Genomic DNA, 21,611 nt, shown 5'->3' with positions numbered 1-21,611 from the left:
GGGGCAGGGCATGGACACCGTAGGACAGCCTGGGCTGGAGAGGAGACAGGGATGGGGAGAAGCTGAAAGGCCCTGACAGAGCCACCTTCTGCAGGCCTTTGGCCAGGGCTGCTGTCTGTGCCCCTGATGCCAGGAGGAGGGGAGGGCCCCTTGCAGCCCTGGGGCCTCATGGCCTCCTTGTCCCTGCTCAGCAGCCTGGCAGGTGCCACCCCATGGTCCTGCCCTTGGCATTGCACATCCCACATCCCAGTGCCCCAGGAAGAGCCCTGAGGAATGAGGCAGGGACAGGATCTGCCTTCCCAGGGGCTGGGGATCAGGGCTTGGCCCATTGGATTAAGGAAACAAATCAAGGTTTCTTCAGCATCAGAGCCACCTTTCCCTTGCTTGTCCATCCTTGTCATCACTGTCTGCAGTTTTCTGCTCTAACTGGAACCCAGGGAGACATTCTCAGTTGTGTCCCTCAGTGAGACTCATTAGCACTACAAGAAACTTCAGTGTTTCAATCTCATTTTGACTTCTTGAGAAGTTGTTTGAACTTCCTCTCAGGGACTGAGTCTCATATAAACAACACCAAACCCCCCTGAGGGTCATGAAATGCCTGGGGCTGTTGCTGTGCTGCTGAGCTGGGCTGTGCTCCGGGCACACAGGGAGCTCCTGGCAAGCAAGAAGAGCTTCAAAGAGACAGCTCTGCTGGTGAGCAGCTCCTCTGCACAGCCCAGCAGGGCTGAGGGCACTGCCAGGGCAGCTCAGGGACACCAACAGGGCACAGACAGAGCTTCAAGGGGCTCAGCACTGGCAGGAGGGCTGAGAGCTCCCTGCAGGAGGAATCTTGGCAGGGCTGCACATGGTGAGTCTGTGGCTGCAGGGCAGTGCAGGGGCAGCTCCTGGAGGCATCTCCTAAAGCTGGCCCAGCCCCAGCTGATGGGATGGGTGAGCAGGGGGCTGTTTGGAGGCCCTTTGGAAGAGCTGTGAAGCTGGGAGTGCAGGCAGGGGTGCCCAGGGCTGTGGGGCAGAGCAGGGTCCTGCAGCCCAGGGCACTCTGCTGGGCAGGGACTCTGCTGCCTGCCAGGGGCAGCTCTCAGCCCGGCCTGGGGAGCTGCTCCCAGGGCTGGGGCAGAAGGGCTGTGGGCAAGGAGCAAACCTGGCAGGGGAGGGAGGTTCTTTTCCATGTCTTGCTGTTGCAGGGTCAGACCTGCTCAGAGCTCCGGATCACTGCAGCATATTGAATGGAGAATGTTTTGCAAAGCTCAGAAAAGACAGGGGCTACAGGAAAGGAATTAGTCCTGAGGTGTGTTTCCTGCTTGGGCATTGTAGCATAGACATTGTTCTCTCAGTTCAGGAGGCTGCACTGAAATTCCAACTCTTTTACTCTCTAAGGTGAATATTTCAGGCAGGATCAGAGATGAGCACAGGATCCTGGGCAGTGCTGAGCCTTCCCTTGGGGGTGGGCACTCTCCTGTCCCAGCCCTTGGCTTCTCTGCGGGAGGGCTCCTGTCCTGCTCTGTCCAGCACAGCTGCACCTCTGGGCTGGCACAGGGGACACTTCACAGAGCTGCCCTTTCAAGCAGCACTGCCCTGCTCTCAGCACAGATCTTGGTGGGGTTTTTAAAGATGAATCTGTGTGTGAAGTCATCCTCAAGGCAGCACAACAGAAACTTCAGGGCAGAAGGGAAACAGACTGAGAGGCACTGCAGCTCTCCTGGCCCTGCAATAAGCCATGCAGAGCACAGCCCTTCTGCCTGTCCTGTCTCAAGACTCTTCAGATTTGTCACCAGAAAAATTTGCCCCTAAAAAAACATCCCCAGGTGTTATGATTGTAACCAAAAAACTGAGTCAAAATTATTTAAGGATACTCTGTGCCTCTCTTCTGCAGCCCAAATTGCTCCAAGACAAAAGTACAGGAATTGAACTTTCCATCAAAGCTGGGTTCCATGTGACATCCCCTGTGATCATGAGAGCTGTCCCAAACCAGCTCCGTGTCTGCACTGCAGCAGAGCAAAACTGAGTCCTTGGCAGCACATGGGCAGAGCTCCTGCTCTTCACAGCACCCTCAGAGAGCACAAACCAGAGAAAAGAAAGGCCTTAACTTGGAGGGGATTTCCCTGAAAAATGCACTGGCTTTGCTGAAAGTTCCCTGTGCTTTCCTTTTCAGAACAGACCTTGTCCTAAGGAACAGCAAATGTGCAACAGCAGCTCCCCCACCCAGTTCCTCCTCCTGGCATTTGCAGACAGGCGGGAGCTGCAGCTCCTGCACTTCTGGCTCTTCCTGGCCATCTCCCTGGCTGCCCTCCTGGCCAACGGCCTCATCCTCAGCGCTGTAGCCTGTGACCACCACCTGCACACCCCCATGGGCTTCTTCCTGCTCAACCTCTCCCTCACAGACCTGGGCTCCATCTGCACCACTGTCCCTATAGCCATGCACAATTCTCTCTGGGACACAACAACCATCTCCTATGCAGGATGTGCTGCCCAGGTCTTTCTGCTGTTCTTCTTCCTTGGAGCAGAGTATTTCCTCCTCACCATCATGTGCTACGACCGCTACGTTGCCATCTGCAAACCCCTGCACTACGGGACCCTCCTGGGCAGCAGAGCTTGTGCCCACATGGCAGCAGCTGCCTGGGCCACTGGGTTTCTCTATTCTCTGCTGCACACAGCCAATACATTTTCCCTGCCCCTGTGCCAGGGCAATGCCCTGGGACAGTTCTTCTGTGAAATCCCACACATCCTCAAGCTCTCCTGCTCACACTCAGGCTACCGCAGGGAAATTGGGTTCATTGTGTTTAGTGCCTGTTTAATGTTTGGTTGTTTTGTTTTCATTGTTTTCTCCTATGTGCAGATCTTCAGGGCTGTGCTGAGGATCCCCTCTCAGCAGGGACGGCACAAAGCCTTTTCCACCTGCCTCCCTCACCTGGCTGTGGTCTCAATCTTTGTCAGCACTGGCACATTTGCCTACCTGAAGTCCCCCTCCATCTCCTCCCCATCCCTGGATCTGGCCCTGTCAGTTCTGTACTCAGTGGTGCCTCCAGCACTGAACCCCCTCATCTACAGCCTCAGGAACCAGGAGCTCAAGGATGCCCTGAGGAAAATGATGACTGGATGCTTTTCAGGAGTCAACAACTTGCCTCTCTTCTTCTCCAGAACATTCATTGTGTAACCCTTTACTGGCCCAGCCTTCCTTCTAAAGCTTTTGAGAGTGGCGGTGGGGGAGTCTTCTTATATTTTTTCCTCCTTTAATGTTGTTAACACAGAAATTTATTCTTCCTTCCGTACCAAATTCACTCTCTACCTCTTTGTTTTGATCCACAATTGTGTAAAAGAGGAATCATTCTCTGTGTGCACTTAAACAAAAGAAAAGTTCCTGCAGCAAATTCTTTGTCAAACATCTTGCCTTTGTTATTCTGTACATGAGGAATCACAGTCTCTGAGTATAATAAAGGACTTGAATTCTTTTTTCCAGATTCTCCCTCCAACAACTTCCCTGAAGCTGGAGGGCAGTTCCTGTGTGCAGAGGAGAAGGGGTAAAGAGTCCTGGTACAGCAGCACTGCCAGGGAGCAGCAGCTCTTGGCCTTTTCAGAGACGCTCTTTTTCCACTGCCTCTCTCTCCTTTCTGCTCCTTGCCCAAGGCCTGAGTGCTCTGGCAGCTCAGTCCCTGCTGTGTGTCAGTCCTGTGACCATGGGCAGGGACAGGCCCTGGGCACTGCTGGCACAGAGCTGGGCTCCTTAACATCATTTCCATCATGAAAGGGGATCCCCCTGGGCAGTTCCTGAAGACTTTGTTCTTTTGAAAGGTTGTTGTAAAGAACAAGGCCAAGGAATAGACTCTGCAAAGTCTCATTGCTTTGCTTGTTTCCCCATTCAGTCCCTGCAGTGAGAGAAGTGACTCACTGGGGTACTTGAGGGCCTGAGGGCTGGGTCAGATGTTCTGTGCTGGTGGCCAGTGGCAAATGGTCTCCAAGTCACCTGCCTGGGGCTCTGCAGCTTGTGAGGGCTCTGATGGCAGGTGAGGACTTGTCTGTAGGAACTCAGGAAGTGCAGGAGAGCACAGAGGATCTGCAGGGACAGCCCGTCCCATCCAGTCAGCAGGGAATGGGACCCTGGAGCAGAATTCTGCCCAGGGTGGAGTCACCCAGAGATCAAGTACTAAATCTGCCTGTGAACTGGTAAAGGAGAGTTCTGCAACCCCAGGGGATGCAGCAGGAACAGAGAAAGGACTCTGGCCAGTGACTTGTCTCACCCACAGTGAACTCCCCTTGTGCCTCCCCAGTTCAGGGGGGGCTGTACCAGAGCCAGGGGTGGGCTTTCCAGGAGGGTGTCCTGAAGAACTCTGCAGCTCACAGGCTGCATGGAGTGGAGCCCTGCCCTGCCCTTTGTGCCATTGGAAACAGCCCATGGTCCTGCCCAGCCTTGTTCTTGGCTACTGAGCCTTCCAGGACTATGGCAGAGGGTGGAGAGGAGTGATCCCCATCCTGCTGGGTCTGCTCCCCACCCTGACCAGCATGGCCAGTGCAGGCTCAGCCCAGGGTGCCACAGCCCCTCCCTGTGCAGAGCAGCACCTCCAGCTCAGGGCCCTGCAGGGATCCCAGGCTGGGATCTGCAACTGGCCAAGGCAGCCTGGAAACACTGACCTGGGCAAAGGGATGTCCCTGGAGAAGAGCAAGGCAGCATTTCTGGGCCTGCAGAGAGGAATCCCTGACACAGAGAAAGCTCTTTCTGCAGCCCCCCTGGGGACAGGCTGCTCTGTCCCTGGGCCAGGACTCTGGGCTGGGCTGGGCAGAGGGGCTGGCACTGAGGGGCACAGTCAGGCTGTGCTGGGCATCTCCTAGAGGTGACACCAGGGCTCCTGCAGTTTCCCTGACCTCCGTTTCCTCCTGCCATGCTGAGTGTCCAGCCCCTGAGCTGATGGGGATGCTGAGACTCCTCTCTGTGCCCCAGGAGCTGCTGTGCCCTTCAGAGGGGCTGGGGCTGGGAGGGGAGTGCCCAGAGCTCTGCAGCACCCTGGGCTGGGCACTGCTGTGGGGCCAGACCAGACTGGGCTGCTCCACCAGTTGACCTCTATAATGAAATCACTTCTAATTTTCTCCTGAAGAACCATGAGAATATGTGTTGTGTCCTGAGCACTAGAATGGAACTCTGTGAAAATAGAAAAGGTTTTGGTGTCAGGGATATTGAGAAGGCTGGGCAGTGTCACTGGAAGACCTCTCCCAAACCCTTGGAAAGGCCAGAGCCATCCCAGAGCTTCCTGGGGCCTTGGCAAAGGCAGACATGGAAGCAGTCTGCAAACAGGGCAGCAAGGAGGGTTGGGAGACTTCCAGACTGCTCAGGCTCAGCAGGGAAGGGGATAGGGCAAGTCCTCCTGCAGCCATTGCCAGGCATGGGAAGGACAAGGCAGGGATTGCAGAATGTTTGTGGGAGGGAAAAGAAGGGGATGTTGTGTGCCCAGACTTTATCAAGGCCCTGGACATGGTCTCCTGTGATCTCCTTAGAAGCAGACTGGTGAGAGCTGGACTGGACAAGTGAAACATGTGGTGAGTGGGAAGTTGAATGACTGATGAGGCTCAAAAGTCATGGCACAAATTCCTCTTGGCAGCAACTCCCAGGTGACATCCATCAGGGACCAGCCCTTCACCATTCCTATGGAACATCTTTATTATGTCTCTGGGTGATGGGATGAAATGCACTTTCCACTCCTTTGTGGATGATGCCAAGTTGCAGCGAGTCTGTGAGAAACCTCGTCTAGTTAATGGTGACTTGTACAAAAATGTGGTCAAGATGAGTGAGTTGGAGAAACTTTTCTTGCCATCAGGTGCCCAGCAAGGCCCAGGACAATGAAGAAAAAACTCATGGGTCAGAGGAAAGGAAAATCAAAAGGAGGGAAAAAGACCAAACACAATCAAACCAAACCCAAACAAACACAGAATGAGAGAATATGCTTAGGTGGAAGGGACCCACAAGGGTCATCCAGTCCAACCCAACTCTTCCATTGCCATCTGCCCCCACCCCAGCAGGCTCTGGACCAAAGCATGGCTGAGGTCCAGCCCAGCTCTGCTCTGACACAAAGAACTTGAAATCAGGGAGAGGAAGAGGACAAAGTCTTGTTTAACCAGCCTGAGGAATAATGGGCTCAATGACCTCCTGTATTCCTGGGCACTTGAATGACCCTGTGGATCAGGTTTGATAGCAGGGAGGGGGCTGCAGGTTTCCCTTAGGGAAGAGGAGATCAAGAGTTGACTCTGTGTCAGAGAGAGCCAGTTTCAGGTGGCTCCAAAATGGACCAGCCAGTGCCCAAAGCTGAGCCAAAAAGCAATTTGAGAGGCACCTCTGTGATAACCCTTTGGAGAAAGGATAAAATCCAGGGTGCTGTAATCCAGAGAGGAGTGAGAGAAATGTGGGAGAAACAACCCTGCAGGCACCAAGGGGAGTGGAGAAGAAGGAGTGAGAGAGAGCCTTGTTGGGCACCTGGCAGCCAAAAGCCAACCCCCAGCCCTGAGAGCCACAGCTGAGCCCAGCACAAAAGCTCCTTTAGGTCTGGAGGTTCTTTGCAGCAGCTTTTTAGCAGAGCTGCCAGATGGGCCATCAAAGGGGATGCTCAGCTGGGTCTGAAACCTGTGAGATCCTTGTCAGCCTTGGCTCTGTAGGATAAGAAAGAACTACAGAATCCTAAATAGTTTGAATCAGATGGGACCTTTATAGGACATCTAGTCCAACCCCCCCACAATGAACAGGTTCACGTTCAACTAGATCAGGTTGCTCAGAGCCCTTTCTAACCCGACCTTGAATGTTTCCAAGGGTGGGGCATCTATGACCTCTCTGGGCAACCTGTGCCAGTGTTTTATCACCTTCAGTGTAAAAAAGTTCTTCCTTATATCTAGTTCAAATCTGCTCTTTTTTAGTTGAAAACCATTGTCACTTGTCTTATTACAACTAAGTCTGTGCCCATCCTTCTTATAAGTATGATCTCAGGAGCTCCTGACAAGCCTTGACCAAACCAGCTGAGCAATGAAGAGCCCCTGAACTGGACCAGGGTTTGGTGAAGTGTCCCTGGACTGGACCAGCTGCTCCTGGATCATAAGGGTAGGAAAAATCTGGAGTGGAACAGTTGGGGAACACAGGATAATCAGTCATCCCATGAAAGCCTTGGAACATTCCCTACCTGAATTGTAACCCAAATGGAACAGTTTGGATACAATTCCCAAATACTGTGGAAATTCCAGTCATTGCTGACACTAGGATGGAAATTCAGCAGATCACTAAAGCCAGTCACCTTGGGAGCCCACAGCCAGCGGGGCTGAGGGAGGCCCTGGCAGCTCCCCAGCACCTCCCTCTCAGTGGGACACCTCTGGCAGCCTCTCCCAGCTCGGGAACCCTCCAGTTTGCAACACTCCAAAGACCGTCCCTGATACCAAGGACAATTCTGATGCTCCTCAACAAACACTCCTCCAGCTGTGACATTTGTCTGTTGGCAAACACAAAGGGATTTGGGGGAGCGTTTCCCTGACAACAAGGAGAATTTGGGAGAGGGACCTTTCCACACCCAGCTATTGATGTGTCCACACATCTCTGCCTGGGTGTGAATTGACTGTGGTGGGAATGTTGTTGTTGTGAATCTATAATTCAGTCACTGTTAAAACTGTAGCAAATACTATTGAATCACTTGATAATTGTTCAACTGGTCAATGAATAAGTGCTACTAATGTCTTTTGCTTCCTTGTCTTTGGATCAAAATCCTTTGCACCCTGACCCAAGACTCTGTGTAAATCATTGTCTTTCATCAAAAAACAGGGGTTTCTGTGATGTCCACTTTAAAATCTTCCTGCTTAGCTAAACTACAAATCAACTCCAATTAGCAGTAGAAATCTTGATGACTTGAAGACAATTAAAAGAAAGGAAAATAATTTGTTTTTCAGTGTTTTAATGGTCCCAAAGTGTGTTTGGAGTTGCATCAGCTGTCAGTCCAAGATGGGCCATGTCAGAACTGGTGAGGTTGAGGCGAGAGGAGCAAGGTTGATCATCCAGGGTCAGTGTGCATCTCCTGAGGAGACACTCAGCATCAAGATCACTTGGAGAACACCTCTATCACCTCTTCTCTGAACTACAAAATATCCATCCTTGAATTAAAACAAAAAAAGTACAAACTTTGAAGACTTGTTTTGAAATTGCCTTGAAGACAATTAAAAGAAAAAAAAGAGATCCTGAGGGATTTCTGGAATTTAATGAGCCCCACAGTGGGTTTGCAGCCCAGCTCATGATCCTGAGGTAGTGAGAGAAGATTGAAGCAGCTGCTGAAGAAGTCAGAAGCCAAAGTCCAAGTGCCTTGAAGCATTGCTGGGCCCCACTGAGGGCAGGCACTGCCAAAGCCTCCCCAGGGACTCCTTGGAGCAGCTCCTTGGAGGCCAGGAGTGCAGGCAGACAAAGGCTCTGGGCAGGCCCCTGCAATGCTGAGCAAAGCCTGCCTTGGTTTTGTGGAGCACAAAGGCCAAGGCCTGAGCCCCAGGCCCTGGCCCAGCAGATCCTGTCCCTCCCGGCTGGCTCAGGGCTGTTTGGGGGGCACTGGGATGGGAGGGGGAGGAACAACAAAGGCCCAAAACTGGGTAACCCCTGCCAGGCTCCTGAGGGAGGGGCGAGGCAGAAACCAAGGGCAGAACCTGCCAGGAAAGTTGCTTGTGATGGCCTGAGTGGCAGAGGCAGCTGCCAGAGGCAAGGGGACAAAGGCCTGGGTGCCTTTGGGCCTTGCAGCCCTGCCAGAGCCCTTGGCCATCTCTCCTGCAGGCTGTCCTGGCCTGGCCCTGCTGCTGCTCTGGCCTTGCAGGCTGCACACACCCCTCCTGCTTTCCCACCCCCTCCCAGCAGCATTTCTAGACCCTCCCTGATGTCTCTGCACCAGCTCTGCCTGTTGCCATGTGCACTTGGCCTTCTGAACTTGGATCCTGAGCCCCTGTGCCACAGGACATCCCTCCCAGAGCCCAGGCCCTTCTCCTGGGGGTCACTGCAGAGCTGAGCAGATCCAGGTCACCTCCCATTCCTCTGCCAACCCCCTGGGCCTGCTCTGGCCCCTGCAGGTCCTTGCCCTGCTCCCAAGGGCTGTGGGGGTGCTGAATGGTCAGGGCTTGGGGTTTAGAGCTCAGGGTGGGGATTAGGCAGAACTTTGGGCGGTTTGTTGTTCTGCTGGCAGTTCATGATTAGGGGAAGAGCTTTTTGGGCTGGATCAGGATTAAAGCTTGGCTTTTCATACTGGTAATACAGGTTTGGGAATGGGGTGGGCACTGGAGTACAAATAAGAGTCTGGAGTTCTGGGATTGGGCTTTTTCTGGCTTGGAATTAGGGCAGTGGATTCCTTTCCATGGGAGGGGCAGCACTTTTAGGTAGTGTTGGGGCTTCAGGTTACAAAGAGAGTAAAGGCCTACCAGGAGTGTTTGCACAGTCAGTGTTTCAGCACCCTCAGCATTACCTGAATCTGGTTTTATCTCATCAAAATCTTTCCTCTCTCTTGGCCATGCCCCTCTTTCCTTCCCCGATTATCTTATCCCTTTTGTCCCAGTTCCTCCTAACCTCCTCAGAACTTTCATCAGGATGGGCTCAGCTTTGTGATAACACGGTGCAACCTCCTGGAATCAAGGAGCCACTGTGGAACTGCAGAACCTCATGGAATTATGGGGCCATTGTGACATTGGGGAAACCCTTGGAATCAAGAGGCCACTGGGACACTGCAGGGCCCCATGGAGCCAAAGGAACCCAGGGACAGTGGGCAACCTCCTGAAATAAAGGGGCCATTGTGACACTGCAGAAACCCATGGAATCAGGAGGCCATTGTGGCACTGCAGGGGCTCTTGGAAACATAGAAACCCTGGGTCACAGTGGAATTTCATGGAATCAAGAGGCCATTGTGACACTGGGGAACCTCATGGAACAAAAGGAATCTAGGGACACTGTGGGATTTCATGGAATCAAGGGGCAGTTGTGACACTACAGGGCCTTATGGATCCAAAAGAACACAGGGAAATTGTGGAATCTCATGGAACCAAGGGACATGCGGGGCCTCATGGAATAAAAGGAACCCTGAGACATTTTAGAATCTCATGGAACAAAATGTCCATTGTGGCACTGCAGGGCCCCATGGAAACAAAGGAACACAGGGACACTGAAATGTGGTGGAACCAAGGGGCCGTTTTGACATGTGGGGCCTCATTGAAGAAAAAGAACCCTGAGACCTTTTGGAACCTCGGGGAATCAAGGGGCCACTGTGACACTCCAGGGCCTCATGGAACCAAAGGGGAGGTTCATTTCAGGAGACATCTCAGAGCCTCATGGAACCAAGGGGCCACTGTGCCTGCCCAGAACTCCATGGAATCAAGCAGAGCCGCTGCCTCCCCCCCGCCACCACACGGACCGGAGTCGCCGGCTCTGCCCGGCTTGGACACCTCTGGAGTCAGCGTGTTCTTGGGCAGCACAACTTAGATCAGAGAGTTTCCCAGATTTTGCTTTGCCCCCTCTTTTCCCCAGGGCCAGGGCAGCCTCTTTCCGTGGCCCCTCTGCTCACACAGGGTGTCCTGCTCTTCTCCTGGCACATCCCATCTCCCCACAGAGCCTTTCCCCAGGGGAACACGTCTGTGCTGGCCTGAGCAGCCCTTCCTGCACCCCCTGCCCGTTCTCCCCACAGCCCCCGAGCTGGGGGGGCTGCTCTGCAGAGCAGGGGGGCTGTGTGGCCCAGGACCATGGGGGACTCTGTTGGGCTGTGCTGCTCCAGCTGGGAGGCAGAGCCAGCTGATGGTGCTCCCTGCCACTGACCACTTCCCACAGAGGCTCCTGTGTGGCCATGGAGGGGGCTCAGAGGGGCCCTGCCTTGTTCCAGAGCTGGGACATGGCTTTGGGGGCTGATCTTGATCGACCTGTGGAAGTTCACTGAGGGGAACACAAGTCACTTGCAAGAGTTTTCCCTGTACCTGCTGTGTCCCCTGGGCTTGCAGAGCTGTTTACCACTTCACAGCAAGATTTAGTACTTGATCTCTGGTAACTCCACCCTGGGCAGGATTCTGCTCCAGGGCTCCATTTCCTGATGACTGGATGGGACGGGCTGTCCCTGCAGATCCTCTGTGCTCTCCTGCACTTCCTGAGTTCCTACAGACAAGTCCTCACCTGCCATCAGAGCCCTCACAAGCTGCAGAGCCCCAGGCAGGCGACTTGGAGATCATTTATCACCTTCACTGGCCATTGGCCACCAACACACAACAACTGACCCAGCCCTCAGTCCCTGCAGTCCCAGTGGGTCCCTGACCTCACTGCACTGTCTGCATGGAGAAACAAGCAAAGCAACAAGATTTCTGAGAGTCTATTCCTTTCATACACTCAGAGAGTGTGATTCCTCATGTACAAACTAACACAGGGAGGATGTTTTGACAAATACCTTGCTGCACAAACTTTTATTTTTTTAAATGCACACAAAGCATGATTTCTGATTAGTACATTTTGGGGGTCAAAACAAATAAGTAGAGAGTGAATTATATGGGATGAAGAATAAAATTTCATTGTTATTAACATTAACAGACAAACAAAAAAGGAAAGCCCTCCACCACTATCAAAAGCTTTAGAAGGCAGGCTAGGCCCAAAATGAGTTACACAATGAGTGTTCTGCAGAAGAAAATATGCAGTTTATTGTTTCTCAAAAAACAAATAGTTATCAGTTTCCTCAGGGCATCCTTGAGCTCCTGGTTCCTCAGGCTGTAGATGAGGGGGTTCAGTGCTGGAGGAACCACTGAGTACAGAACTGCCAACCCCAGGTCCAGGGATGGGGAGGAAATGGAGAGGGGCTTCAGGTCAGAAAATGCACCAGTGCTGAGGAACAGGGAGACCACGGCCAGGTGAGGGAGGCAGGTGGAAAAGGCTTTGTGCCGTCCCTGCTGAGAGGGGATCCTCAGCACAGCCCTGAAGATCTGCACATAGGAGAAAACAATGAAAACAAAACAACCGAAAACTAAACAGACACCAACCCCAATGAGCCCAGTTTCCCTGAGGTAGCCTGAGTGTGAGCAGGAGAGCTTGAGGATTTGTGGGATTTCACAGAAGAACTGGCCCAGGGCATTGCCCTGGCACAGGGGCAGGGAAAATGTACTGGCTGTGTGCAGCAGAGCACTGAGAAAGCCAGTGGCCCAGGCAGCTGCTGCCATGTGGGCACAAGCTCTGCTGCCCAGGAGGGTCCCGTAGTGCAGGGGTTTGCAGATGGCAACGTAGCGGTCGTAGCACATGATGGTGAGGAGGGAAAACTCTGCTCCAAAAAAGAAGACAAGCAGAAAGGCCTGTGCAGCACATCCTGCATAGGAGATGGTCCTTCTGTCCCAGAGGGAATTGTGCATGGCTTTGGGGACAGTGGTGCAGATGCAGCCCAGGTCTGTGAGGGAGAGGTTGAGCAGGAAGAAGCCCATGGGGGTGTGCAGGTGGTGGTCACAGGCTACGGCGCTGAGGATGAGGCCGTTGGCCAGGAGGGCAGCCAGGGAGATGGCCAGGAAGAGCCAGAAGTGCAGGAGCTGCAGCTCCCTCCTGTCTGCAAATGCCAGGAGGAGGAAGTGGGTGAGGGAGCTGCTGTTGGGCATTTGCTGCCTCTTTGTGTGGGGCACTATCCAAGGAGGAAATATCAGCAATATGTTAGCAAGAAACTTCTTGAAAAAAAGCAAAGCCATTTCCCGGTACCCCCCTCCCTGCTACACTCCCCCACCTGTTTTCCTTTTCTAGGAGTCTGTCCTTCAGCTCCAGGGCTGGAACCCTGGCTGGGGCTCCCTGCATCTTCCATGAGGAGCAGACCCTCTGCCCACTGGCTGTGAGGGGTTAGTCCTGCTCTGCACCAGTGGGGTCATGGGCATGGTGGGCACAGGGGCCCATGCTGGTGTTCAGCTGTGTCAGATGAAACTGCTCCCAGTGCCAAAGGGCTTGTCAGCATCTGCACTCCCAGTTTATGAGAAAAACCAGGACAGCAGAAGGCAGTGTCACAGGTGTGTTTTGTTTGGGTTTGTTTGTTTCGTTTTTGTTTTGTTTTTTTTTTCTAATTCCCTCATCTCTCCTGAGGAGTGTTCCTGGATGTCAGAACCCCTCAGCACTTCTGATGCACTCGGGGAGAACAGAGAGGGTCCTCCCAGCCAGGAGGATTGTCTGAGACTTAGTGCAGCTGGTCTGTCCCTCTCTCTTTTTCCAGCTGCCCTAGCTTTGCTCCTTCCTGCGATGGACATTGATGACACTCCCATTTGGGTCTGAAAAGCCTTCAGACACTGTTGAGAGCAGAGGGATCCATCCCAGACCCCTCAAGGTCTCAGCCTGTCTCAAGGGCTCAGCACCCCACTTGGAGCCAAGGACACCCGTGGCTCATCTCCCCAACCCAACAGCATCTCCTGGCATGGGCACAGCATCACTGCCCCTCTCCACTGGGGCTTTCAGAGAACACAGCTGTGCTAGGAGGATGATTTGCATTCTCGAGGGCAGCTTCCAACTTGGAAGGACACCTCAGAAAAGAGCCAAGTGTCCTAATGACGGGGTCTGATTGAGGGGAAAAGAGCTCCTTAACCAGGCTCACAGACTTCACTGCTCACACCCCACAGGGCAGAGGACAATGGGAATGTCTCATTCCCAGGGACACACCTGCCATAGGGAATGCCAGGATCAGTGTTGGACTGTGTAGCTTGAACTCCCCTCCCCAAAGAGCCTGACTGAGAGAAGAAGGGAACAACCTCAGGACCAGGGGCAAGCTGAGAACCAAGGAAATGCACAGGGAGGGTCCAGCTGGGAGAGGCCAGGGCAGAGCCCACTGGGCACTCAGGGCAGCATCACCCTGAGCCACCTGGGCCACCTCCCAGGCACCAACAGTGCCAGCAAATTGTTCTCAGCCCTGGGCAGCTCCTCAGAGTTCCCTCTGGAACTCAAACCACCAGGCATGTGGCTTGAGAGCTTGAGAGAAATCCCTCCTTGGACCTTCCCCTCGATGTATCCCCTGGAAAATATCCTGGGGTGCTCTGGTTCTGTGAGCAGCCCTGACCCATGAAACTCTCACTGGATAGCAGAAGAAACCTGCCCTGCCCTACCAAGCTTTGCTCTTTCCACCCCCAGCCTCTGCCCAGCCCTGAGGGAGCTCCCCAGCCCGGCTGAGAGCTGCCCCTGGCAGTGGCAGAGCTCCTGCCCCTGGCAGTGACAGAGCTCCTGCCCCTGGCAGTGGCAGAGCTCCTGCCCCGGCACAGCCCTGGGCTGCAGGACCCTGCTCTGCAGGACAGCTTGGGGCAGCCTGGGTGGCACAGCCCGGCTTCACAACCCTGCAGCCATCCCTGGGAGAAGGGAACCCTGCTGGGATGTGCCTGGGATGGTGCAGCAGGGAGTGGGATGTGCCAGCGTTAGGAGATCTTTGCACAAACTGCAGACACATTGCCCTTCATGCTGACTTACCGGGAGGAAGCCTGGAAAGATTCCTCCTCCAGTGGATCTTCCTATTGACTTCCCTCCCAGCCCAGGCTGTGTGTGACCTCTCTCTGCCTTGCTTTTGTGCCCTGGGTGCTGCAGGCAGTGCCCTCAGCCCTGCTGGGCTGTGCAGAGGAGCTGCTCACCAGCAGAGCTGTCTCTTTGAAGCTCTTCTTGCTTGCCAGGAGCTCCCGGTATGCCAGGAGCCCGGCCCAGCTCAGTAGCACAGCAACAGCCCCAGATATTTCATGACCCTCAGGGGGATTGGTGTTGTTTACATGAGATTCAGTCCCTGAGAGGAAGTTCGAACAACTTCTCAAGAAGTCAAAGTGAGATGGAAACACTGAAGTTTCTTGTAGTGCTAATGAGTCTCACTGAGGGGCACAACTGAGAAAGTGTCCCCAGGTTCCAGTTAGAGCAGAAAACTGCAGACAGTGATGACAAGGATGGACAAGCAAGGGAAAGGTGGTTCTGATGCTGAATAAACCTTGACTTGTTTTCTTAATCCAATGGGCCAAACCCTGACCCCCAGCCCCTGGGAAGGCAGATCCTGTCCCTGCCTCATTCCTCAGGGCTCTTCCTGGGGCACTGGGATGTGGGATGTGCAATGCCAAGGGCAGGACCATGGGGTGGCACCTGCCAGGCTGCTGAGCAGGGACAAGGAGGCCAGGAGGCCCCAGGGCTGCAAGGGGCACTCCCCTCCTCCTGGCATCAGGGGCACAGACAGCAGCCCTGGCCAAAGGCCTGCAGAAGGTGGCTCTGTCAGGGCCTTTCAGCTTCTCCCCATCCCTGTCTCCTCTCCAGCCCAGGCTGTCCTACGGTGTCCATGCCCTGCCCCTTTCCCTGCAGGCTGTCGTCATCCCCCCGGCTGCCCCACCTGGCTGGCACCTTCCTGCACTGACATCTCTGCGTCCTCCCTGGCTCTTCCTGCACACACAAAGCCTGGGGCTCATCCAGACTCCTCCTGGGTGACGTGTTCCAGCACAGTGTTTTCCATGGAGTGAAATTCCTTTTTCCTCATGTCCACTCAGGACCTCCCCAGCTGCACTTGGCATTAATTCTTTCTGTCTCATGCTCTTTTCTGCTCTGACAAAAGGATCCACCATCTCTAAATCCTTCCTTCAAGCCCTCTCAGGGCTGTCCTGTACTGCCCTCAGTCTCCACACCACTGAGGCCACAGCTCCTTAGCCCCTCTCTAGTGCTCATGTGCTTGAGACCTTTAAAGCCCATCTTGGGAGATCTCTGAGCACTCACTAATGTTTTTGCAGATGAAAATATCATGCTCATAGTCTAAGGAAATCACAGTTGCCATGACAACCAGCATGCATTCTCATTGCTATGGTCAGTTACCATGGCAAATAGAATACATTCCCATTGCCACAGTCAGTTACCATGGCAACCGTAATACATTATCATTGCTATGGTTGGTTACCATGGCAACCATAATACATTCCCATTGCTACAGTCAATTACTGTGGCAAACAGCATACTTCCCACTGCTACGGTCAGTTACCATTGCAACCATAATACTTCCCACTGGTACAGTCAGTTACCATGGCAACCAGCATACATTCCAATTGCTATGGTCAGTGACCATGGCAACCATCACACATTCCCATTGCTACGGTGAGTTACCATGGAAACCATCATACAGTCGCGTTGATACGGTCAGTTACCATGGCAAACACCATACATTCCCACTGTTATGGTCAGTTACCATGGCAAATAGCATATATTCTCATTGCCACGGTCAGTTACCACAGCAACTACCATACATTCCCATTGCTAAGGTCAGTTACCATGGCAACCATCAGACATTCCCATTGCTACAGTCAGTTATCATGGCAATCATTATACTTCCCATAGCTGTGGTCAGTTACTATGGCAACCAACATACATTCTCATTCCCACAGTCAGTTATCATAAGAACCACCATACATTCCCATTGCTACAGTAGGTTACCATGGCAACCATCATACATTAGCATTGCTATGGTCAGTTACCATGGAAACCATCATAGAATCACATTGCTATGATTGTTTACCATGGCAACTAACATACATTCCCGTTGCTACAGTCAGTTACCGTGGCAAACAACATAATTCCCACTGGTACAGTCCGTTACCATGGTAACCACAATACATTGTCGTTTCTATGGTCAGTTACTGTGGCAACCAACATACATTCCCATTGCTACAGTCAGTTACCATGGAAAACATCATACTTCCAGTTGCTACAGTCAGTTACCATGGTAACCATCATACATTCCCATTGCTATGGTCGGTTACCATGGCAAGCATCAATAATTTCCGTTGCTACAGTCACCATGGCAACCATCACACGTTTCCATTCCTATGGTTTGTTACCATGGCAACCATCATAGATTCGCATTGCTATGCTCGATTACCATGGCAACCATCATAAAGTCACATTCCTATGGTCAGTTACCATGGCAACAAGCATACATTGCGGTTGCTACAGTCAGTTACCATGGCAACCAGCATACATTCCCATTGCTACGGTCAGTTACCACAGAAACCATAATACTTCTCACTGGTACAGTCGGTTACCATGGCAACCATCATACATTCTCATTTATAATATCAATTACCATGGGAACCATCATACCTCTCAATGGTACAGTCAAATACCATGGCAACCATCATAAATTGCTGTTCCCATGGTCAGTTACCATGGCAACCATCATACATTCCCATTACTATGGTCGGTTACCATAGCAACCAGCATACATTTCTGTTGTTACACTCAGTTACCATGGCAACCATCAGACATTTCCATTGCTATGGGCAGTTACTACGGTAACCTCTTGATTCCTCTTGGACAGAAGCAGATGCAGATGAACCTCCCTCTTGTCCACCAACCTTTAGAGCAGCTGTGCTCTAAAGGCCTGTGTCCCAAGGGGTGTCTTCACCAAGACCCTGCACAAACCTCTGGGACTCTTTGCATCCTGTCGTGGTGCCTTTCCAGTGAATTCCAGGGTTATCAAAGCCAACTGGAATGGGCTCTTTGTCTCACTCCACAATGTCACCCAAACCAGTCTCTCCTCTGACCCTCACCCACAAAAGTTCACCCAAGTTGTTCATCCCCTAGAGCAGCTCCACAGGTCAAGAAGCTCCTTCCTGCTGAGGACACCTCTCTCCTGCTCTTTCTTTCCTGTATCTCTTTGGCCTTCTCTCCCAACCCATCACAGCCCTGCAACCTGGGAACTGTCTCAGCAGGCCTGGGCTGTTATTGCCTGCAAGTGGAATGAAGAGAGACTTGGGGCTGCAGCTCCTCCTGCCTGTGCCCCACACACAGGGCATTGGGGCCTGTCTGGCTGCAGTCCCTCAGTGGGGGCACCGGGGTAAGAACAGACTTGCAGTGGGGAAAGCTGCCCTGAAAGCCCCGAGAGCTGGGCTGTGCAGAGGCTTTGCTGACAATGGCCTTGGGGGTGGACGTGCTGGGACTCAGGCCCAGGGGGAAAATCACAGGCCTGATCCCTGAGGAGATCAGCACATGCTGCTGAAATGCTGGGGGAGAGAAGAGCCAGCAGAGGGAGGAAACAAGTGTGGACAGCCTGGGCTGATGTGCTTTGGACTCGTGCCTGGCCCGGCCTTGGCTGGGCAGAGAAGGGAAAGCCTTTGTGTCCCTGCAGGGATGGGATTCACTCCCTGCCCCAAAGGCCCCCAATGTGTCTGAGAAGCCCTGGGTGGTGCCTGTCCCACAACTGCTGGGAATGGGGACGGGGTCCCTGCACAGGCCCTGTGCTGTCCATGGCAGCTGCTGCACTTGTGCTGCAGAGCCCTGGCACCTCCCCTGGCACTACAGGCCCCTCTTTGGCTATTCAATCCAGGCTCACCTGCCCTCAATTAGGGTCAGCAGTGAAGGGATGTCCAGGAGACAACTGCCATTGTACTCTGAGGACATGTAGAAAATACCCTGATAAAGAACAGGAGAGAGACCTCTCTCCCTGTGCCACCTGACTCCATTTGGTCACCTGAACACCTCTAGGGGCTGCCCTGGACAGAAGGAACAGTGACAGGTTCCCCTGTCCTACATGTGGGCCCCTTCTGCCAATGAAGTTGGCCAAAGCAATGTCCCAGCAGCCTCCAAGAAGATCCCACAGCTTCTGCCTTGTCCCTAGGAACTGCTCCATTGGAGCCTGCAGTTCCCAGCAGGAATCTCGGTCACCTCTGGCCCCTCAGAAGGAACCAGGGCTTTGTGTCCCAGCAGGTCACTCCTGGCTTTGGTCTTCATTCATTCCCATGGGAGCTGGGACAAGGAGTCACCTGCAGGGGTCTGTTTTGGGCCCACTGAAGTGGGGCAGGAGGAATCCCAGCCCATGGGGGTTGTGGAGGGAGCTGAGTGTCCTTCTGGCTCCAGGTCTGCAGAGCCACAAGGAGACACCTCTGTTGACTCAGCAGAGTCCCTTCCCTCAGTGCAGGTGAAGGAGATCCCTCCTGGGCACTGGTTGGGTTTCCTGTCTAATGATGGGACATGAAAAGGGGACTCTTGAAGTTACCTCTGTGTCTGCTTGGAGAAATGACAGTGCTGAAAGAAGTGTCTGTGCCCAGCTGAGAGAAGGCACATCATTATTTCCTTCAGCTGTGTGCCAGCAGGTTCCCCTGGAGCCCCAGGGACAGCTGGAGGGAGCCCAGAGGGGCAGAGCAAGGGCTGCCTGGGGCTGTTGCTGTGCTGCTGAGCTGGGCCAGGCTCCTGGTACACAGGGACCTCCTGGCAAGCAAGAAGAGCTTCAAAGAGTCAGGTCTGCACAAGAGCAGCTCCTCTGCACAGCCCAGCAGGGCTGAGGGCACTGCCTGCAGCACCCAGGGCACAGGAGAGGAGGCAGAGAGATGAGAGGCAACCTGGGCTGGGGGGTGACTGAGCTCTCACTTCACAAGAAACCTCCCCAGGATTTGAAGGAAGAATTCTCTGGCTGTAGGAAAGTGCAACTTGCCTTCCTGGAGGTTTCTCCTAAAGCTGGCACATCCCACAGCTTCTAGGATCTTTCAGCAGGACTCTCCCAGTTGCTGCAGTGCAGGGGAAGTGGCCATATGGCAGAGCAGGGCAGGAGCTGCAGGCAGCAAGGGCAGAGAGGAGAAGGGAGCAGGAGGTTCAAGGGATCCTGGGGTGGGAGGACAGGGCAGAGCTGCTCAGGGCAGGAACCTTGCCAGCCCTTTGCCACGGTCAGGCTCTGGCTGCAGAGCAGTGCAGGTGAGTTCCTGCAAGTGCCTCTCCCAGCTGCCAAATGGCAGCAGTGGCAGGAGCTGTCAGGATGGCTCTGCTGGATTTGCTGGGGTGCAGCAGGAGAAGCTGCTGCAGAGCAGGACTTGCTGCTGCCCCATCAGAGGCCCAGGGCCAGAAGGTTCCCTGTGCCAGGGCTGGCTGTGGGGTGGGAAGGTGGGGGTGCAGCCAGGGGTGCCCAGGGCTGTGGTGCAGAGCAGGGTCCTGCCCCCAGGGCTCTGTGTGCTGGGGCAGGGACTCTGCTGCCTGCCAGGGTCAGCTCTCAGCCCGGCCAAGGAGCTGCCACAGCCCTGCAGGGAGAAGGTGTGGGTGGAAAGAGTGACCCCTCAGGGCAGGGCAGGGCAGGGCTGGGCAGGGCCCTTCAGCTGCAGGCTCAGGGCTCCTCACAGCTTCAGCTCCACCTCCTGCCATTTCAGGGGCCCTTCTCAGGAATCACATCCCCCAGAACACCTCCCCCTTCCCAGCCAACACAGGCTGTCTGGGATCTGCTCTGCAGCCCCTGCCCAGGCAGAGCTGCCCCTGGGCACTGGACTGGGGATGGCTCTGGCAGCACTGGCAGGGAGCTGAGCTGGGCACAGGCAGGGGCTGCTGGCAGGAACAGCTCCTCACCCAGAGACAGGCAGGCAGGGAGAGGCAGCTGCTGCCACAAGGGCTGGGCAGGGGGATGGGGGCCCCTCCCTGCTGTCCCTGTGGCACAGACCCCTTCCCTGAGCAGCTCCTGCCTGGGCTCCTTTCCCAGCCTAAGCAGAGCCTGTGCCCTCAGGCCCACGGGGGCTGGGCTGTGCATTGCCCTGCAGCAGCCAGAGCCCAGGCAAGGACAAGGCCCTGATTTCCAGCTGTCTCTGTGTCCCTCCTCCCTTGGTAGCAGCACTGTGGCATTTCACTGCCATCCCATGCTGCCTGGGCTCTCCTTGTTCTCACCAGTGGGTTTTCTGAGCCACTCTTGGGTTTTGGGGGGGGGGGGGCGGGGGGGGGGGCGGCAGATTCCTGTCCAGACACAACCCCTTTGGGTGCTGCTGTGGGGATGTGTCTGTGGGAGCCAAGTGCCCAAGTGCCCTCCAGGCACCTTCAGGGTCTTCAGCTGTTTGCCTGGGTGTCCTGCAGGGCTGCAGGTGCCCTCCAGAAGGGCACAGCTCTGCCTTAGGATCTCTGTGCTGCACAGGATCCCCATGGAGAAAACTCCTCAGTGCTAAATCCATGGAAATGCCCTGGGCAGCCGCACTTGGGAGCTGCAATGATCCCTCTGTGTGGCAGTCTGGGAGGAGAAAGATGAGATCATAATCAGGCATCCTGAGGAAAGGCAAGGATTCTGTCAATCTGATCTTTGAACCAGGATTCCTCTGCTCCTAGAAGTGCCTTGTTACTTTTTTAAGGGAATTCTTAAGGGTCATCCGCCTTCAGCTCCAAGCTGCCAGCCAGGGGCAGCTGTGAACAGGAAAGATGGCCAGCTCTTGTCTCTGCACCAAGAGACCATCCCTTTGCCTCTCAGGACTCACGAGATTTCCCTTGGAGCACATGAGAAATGTCAGAGATTTCAACCATCCAAACTCACTCCTGGCAAGAGGAACTGGAACAAAATCAAGTTCCCCAAATCCCCTTCCCCTGTTCTGCCCTTGGCCAAATTGTGACCAGCAGTTCTGGAACCACTTTGATACATCACAAGTTCATTTAATTGGAGGTCACCCTGTGCTCCAAGTTGCCTCTCACTGCACAGCAAGAAGGATTCCTCGAGAGCCCATTCCAGGGTCCCTGCTCTCAGTGCCCCCTTCAGCCAGCAAAACCCAGAGCTCAGGGAGAGGGATGCAGAGGGATCTTCCTGAAAAGAGGCCCTGAATGTTGAATTGCTATGAGACATGCAAGATGTTTTGCTAATTGAGCCTGGTCTAATTCAGTTCTGCCTTTTTTCTCCTCAACAGAAAACCATACCCTGAGGCAGCAAATG

At 54.0% G+C, this 21,611-nt stretch overlaps 1 protein-coding gene and 1 pseudogene across 1 annotated transcript; one reads left to right on the top strand and one right to left on the bottom strand.

Annotated features, from left to right (window-relative positions):
• Window positions 1-21,611, bottom strand: part of LOC135405244 (zinc finger protein 208-like) — a 328,696-nt pseudogene that overhangs the window by 120,836 nt on the left and 186,249 nt on the right.
• On the top strand, window positions 2,180-3,154 carry LOC135404643 (olfactory receptor 14C36-like). The gene has a single exon (XM_064639376.1). The coding sequence runs from the start codon at window positions 2,180-2,182 to the stop codon at window positions 3,152-3,154; it is 975 nt and encodes a 324-aa protein (XP_064495446.1).

Source organism: Pseudopipra pipra, chromosome W (genome assembly GCF_036250125.1).
Source record: "Pseudopipra pipra isolate bDixPip1 chromosome W, bDixPip1.hap1, whole genome shotgun sequence".
Lineage (NCBI taxonomy): Eukaryota > Metazoa > Chordata > Aves > Passeriformes > Pipridae > Pseudopipra > Pseudopipra pipra.
Note: the sequence above shows the minus strand (reverse complement) of the source record. Positions and strands in the feature narration are given on the sequence as shown.

Bases quoted from the DNA above. Each gene is read 5' to 3' on its own strand.
- LOC135404643 (XM_064639376.1), top strand. From the start codon at position 2,180: ATGTGCAACAGCAGCTCCCCCACCCAGTTCCTCCTCCTGGCATTTGCA.